Raw genomic sequence first — 4,712 nt, forward strand, 5'->3', positions numbered from 1 at the left:
CTTAGACAGGAAATCTAACAGTGTTTGCAACATAGTCGACTTTAGGATCATGGTGTTAAATCATTTGGAAATAGATTAAATCACCCACTCACTCATTGTATCAATCAATCAATCAATCAATCTATCTATCTATCTATCTATCTATCTATCTATCTATCTATCTATCTATCTAGATAGATAGATAGATAGATAGCTACGAGGAGTTGCTGAAAAGTTTCTGGCTCTAAGGGTGTCGTGAAAGACCTGGAAGTAGGCCCAACATTCCGAGTTCTTTTATCAGGGCTTAGAAAAACCGAAGGACCGCTGCAATAAGTGTGTGAATCTGAGAGAGGAATATGTTGCATAAAATCATAATTAACTGATCTTCTTATATTTTCTTTTACACAAAGCCAGGAACTTTTCTGCACCCCCTCATACATGCTGCACATACGAGGGGGTACTGCATGTGCGTGCGTGCGTACGTGCGTGCGTGTGTGTACATATGTGGACACACATACTCACACAAATATACACACATACATGCATCAATCCCTATCTATCTATCTATCTATCTATCTATCTATCTATCTATCTATTTATCTATCTATCTATCAGTGTATGTATGTATGAATGTGTATTTGTGGTTTAGCTTCAGGACAGCTGGTGTCACAGACGCTCCAGCGGTTAACAATCTCATATTTTATTTCAGGCATAGTGTATCTTGGACTACACCACTCAATATAGCCCTTTTTTTTCTGTCTAAGACGATATGATGTGATGAATTGACGGCGATTTAGCTGCTATTTCTAACAGACCGAGTGATAGTCCAACGCTTCTCTCTCCCTGGCTCGTCATTAATATTGTTGTAGTGATGCTGGTTGCTATTGTTATCTTGTTGCTGTATCTACGTTTTCAGTCACAACCATTTCCTACCACTGCAGTTACTATTGTTGTTGCTACTACTGCTGCTGCTGCTGCTGCTTCTACTACTACAACTACAACAACTACTACTGCTGCTGCTGCTGTTGTTGTTTAGTTCGCAGTTTCTGCAACCACTACAGTTGTTGCATCTGTTCGTCTCACTACCACCCACTTGCTCTTTCCTCTCCCACCACACCTCATTCTTCCCCTGTTCTTCTACTCACTCTTATTCCTCCTCCTCCTCCTCATTTTCTTCCCTACCATTTCTTCCTTACCATTTCTTCCTTTCCCTTTATTTCTCTCTTCTCCTCTGTTATCGTCACTGTGCCTTCTACTCATACCACCGCCCGCACCATTCTCTCCACCACCACCGCCACTGCCCCTATTCAATACCTCTAACATTGCCACCACCACCACCACCACCACCTTTACCATTCTCTCCTCCCCCTCACCTCCACTACCACCCCTGTTTCAATATCTCCAACGTCTCCCCCCACTACTACCACCATAGCCATCTGCAATGGAAGCACTACCACGGTTAATGCCATAGTGATTGTTGTTGTTGTTCACATTGTGGTCATAGTAATTTGTTGTTGTCCATCTTATTATTATTACTGCTGTTATTGTCGTTCGTTCGTTCGTCTTGGTCGTTCCGTGGCTGCAACAGGATTAAAAACAAATATATGTATAAACACAAACATATATACGTTTAAACGGATATATATAATTACATTTACACACCTGTATATATTGCTGTCTATCTGTCTATACACGGAAGTTTATATATATATATATGTATATATATATATATACACACACACATACGGATAGACAGAGATTACAAGACGAATACTGAATGAAATAAAGACATAAAAACCTTAAGAAACCCCAGAAAACCAAGCCTAACTACAGGTAGACACAGACAGAGAGACGGGGTCAAACAGACGTATGTGTACACAGATTAAAAAATATATCCAGACGAACAGACAGAGGGACAAACTGAGAGATGTGCAATGAAAAAGATAGAGAGATAAAGTGAGAAACATATCAGCGAGAGAGAGAGAGAGAGAGAAAGAGAGAGTAGTACTAAAACAGTCAGACTGACTGACAGACACACAAAAAGCGTGTGACGGTGAGGACACATGTCGCTGGAGTTACCAGTGTATGGTTTGATCTGGGGACCGTGGTGTCACACCCTAGCATGGCTGTTATGGACTTTACAGTTGATTCTATCCACCAGCTGGGTGTCTGCTGCTTCAGGTAAGTGGGTGCTTCACTATTGCTTACAACGGTGTTGATGGTATATAGCATGGTGGACATTTTGGGGTTGTTTGTTACACAGCGTTGGTGTGGAGTGGTGTGTAGGGGTGTTTGTGTAGTGTAGTGATGATTAATGTGTAGTAGTGTTGTAGTGCATTGTAAGTGTGTTGGTACGATGTAGTATGGTAATTAGTTGTTTGTGTGATGTAGCGTCGTGCAGTGACGGACCTGTTGTGATGGAGCAGATGTGTTGTGTAGTGTGGGCGAGTTGTGATATAGTATGGATGTATTGTTACACAGCGGGATATTGTAGTGATGCTTAGTGTTCTGTAGTGTTACAGTGTAGTGGTGTACGTATTGTATGAAGTGCAGCCTTTCAATTAAAAAAAAAACTACAAAGGTGTGATTTAAGAGGGAATTGGTTGCTATTTCTAACAGGTCCAGTAGTCATGTAGAGGTGTATGTATTGGTATAGCTTTTAGGTGAAGGTTGTGGTACAATGTGTTGTGTTGCGTAATGGTGCAGTGCATTGTAGTATGGTATGAAGAGGTGTAGCTTGGTGTGTAGTGCTGTGATATGTGAGTATGTGTATGTTGCATCGTGTTATGCAGTTGTATAGTATGTGATATAGTACAATGTGGTGTTATTTGTTCTGGTATCTGATAGTGTGGTTTACTGTCGGATATAGTGTGAAGCCATGTAGTGGTAGGATAAGCTAAATGATATTGTTTGTAGTGTGGATTAAGTGCTGTATCACGTTTTAATTCAGTGAAGGCGTGTGGCTGAGTGCTTAAGGTATTCGACTTAGGATCGTAGGGTCGTGAGTTCGATGCCCGGCGGCGCGTTGTATCCTTGAGCAAGACACTTTGTTTTTTACATTGCTCCAGTCCACTCAGTTGTCACCTTGAGTGTCACGCTGAGTTTCCCCTGGGAACTACGTTAAGGGTATGCGTATCTGTGGAGTGTTCAGCCACTTGCTCGTTAATTTCACGAGCAGGCTGTTCCGTTGGTCGGATCAACAGGAAGACTCGTCGTCGCAATCGACGGAGCACCAGTTATACGTTTTAGTGCATTGGTGTCATGATATAGTGCAGTGTTGCCGTGCCTCTTCGGTGGTGTACGATGTCCTAGTGCAGTGATATAGTATGGTGCTTGATGTATAACGTCTGTGCGCGTGTGTATTGTAGTGGTGGTGGTGGTGGTGGTGGTGATAGTCATAGTGGTGTGGTGAAGTTTGAGAGAGTGGAGTGTGGTTGTATGTAGTGTAATAATAGTACGTTGCTAACTGATGGTTTGTCGTGCAGCGTGATGCAGCACGACATGGGTATAGTTTAGAGTGGTGTGTGAAGATATTTGGAGTGGCATGATTTGACCGAGTAAGTACGACAGGTGTGAAATGTTGTAGCGCAGTGTCTCTTGGTCTTATGATAAGGATGTTGTATTGTGTGAATGGGATGGAAGTATTTTATAATATACGCTGACATTTTATAGTGTAGGTTTATATGAGTTAGTGCATTGTGTCAAGTGTGTTTATTTGTGAGTGGGGTGTGTGTGTGAATGGGATGATGCGTATAGTCTGTATGTGTGTATATGTGTAGTGTAATGGTAGGATATGGTAGGCGAATGGTGAGTGTAGGTAGATATACCATAGTATTATAGTAGGATGTTTTTGTAGTGGTCTCGGGGAGGGAACAAATGTGGTAGGATTTGATTCATGTGAATGATGGAATGTGGTAAAATGAATGTTGGTCTTGCTGCTGATGCTTGTTAGTTTTACATGAAAGGCAATCCAGCCATGGCCATCTACTCACTTTGTTCATATAAGACTACGTTGTCTAATGTATATGAGTGCTGTATAGCGTAGTACACGAGTCATCGCACAACACTATTATGACCAGCTGTATCAACATAAAGCAACGTAGTACAACCATACATCACAACACCAAACGACATCACTTTATAACAGTACAGATTAACAACAAAACACAACACCACCACACAATAAACACAACACCTCACTACGCAACAAACTCAACATCATACCACATAACAATTTCACACCACATAACAATTTCACACCACAAAACAATCACACCACAGAACAAACAACACCATGCCACACAACGCAACACCACGTTACAATATTCAACGCTACAACACATAACAAACACAATTCTATATTATCTTATACAACATTATACTTTAAACACTAAACTCTACACCAGTTATTCTCAACCAGGATCCATATGATCCTTAGGGGCCCATATGATCCTCAGGGGTCCATATGATCTCCAGGGGGTCCCTAATAGGTTGTGTTAAAATTTATGTGCAATAAATTGGTCATATTTCTACAATACACAAATTACTTTAACAATTTTTAAAATGTAATTCCTTATAATATTTACTTATAAAAATCTAACAGGATTTTTTTAAAGCATCGAATGGCTATAACGGTCTACCTGAATAAAATAGAAACCAGAGGTATCCATAAGTAAATAGATGATTGAAAATCACTGGTCTAACATCTATATATATATATATATATATATATA

At 40.5% G+C, this 4,712-nt stretch overlaps 1 protein-coding gene across 1 annotated transcript in view; it reads left to right on the forward strand.

The window, feature by feature from the left end:
- Positions 1-1,237: 1,237 nt before the first annotated feature.
- Positions 1,238-4,712, forward strand: part of LOC106879050 (uncharacterized) — a 130,527-nt gene continuing 127,052 nt past the window's right edge. Inside the window, exon 1 of the mRNA XM_052972046.1 lies at positions 1,238-2,160. Coding sequence (XP_052828006.1) covers positions 2,043-2,160 — 118 coding nt within the window. The 5' untranslated portion in view covers positions 1,238-2,042. The remainder of the gene's footprint in view (positions 2,161-4,712) is intronic.

This window comes from Octopus bimaculoides, chromosome 12 (assembly GCF_001194135.2).
Source record: "Octopus bimaculoides isolate UCB-OBI-ISO-001 chromosome 12, ASM119413v2, whole genome shotgun sequence".
In the NCBI taxonomy this organism is placed as follows: Eukaryota; Metazoa; Mollusca; class Cephalopoda; order Octopoda; family Octopodidae; genus Octopus; species Octopus bimaculoides.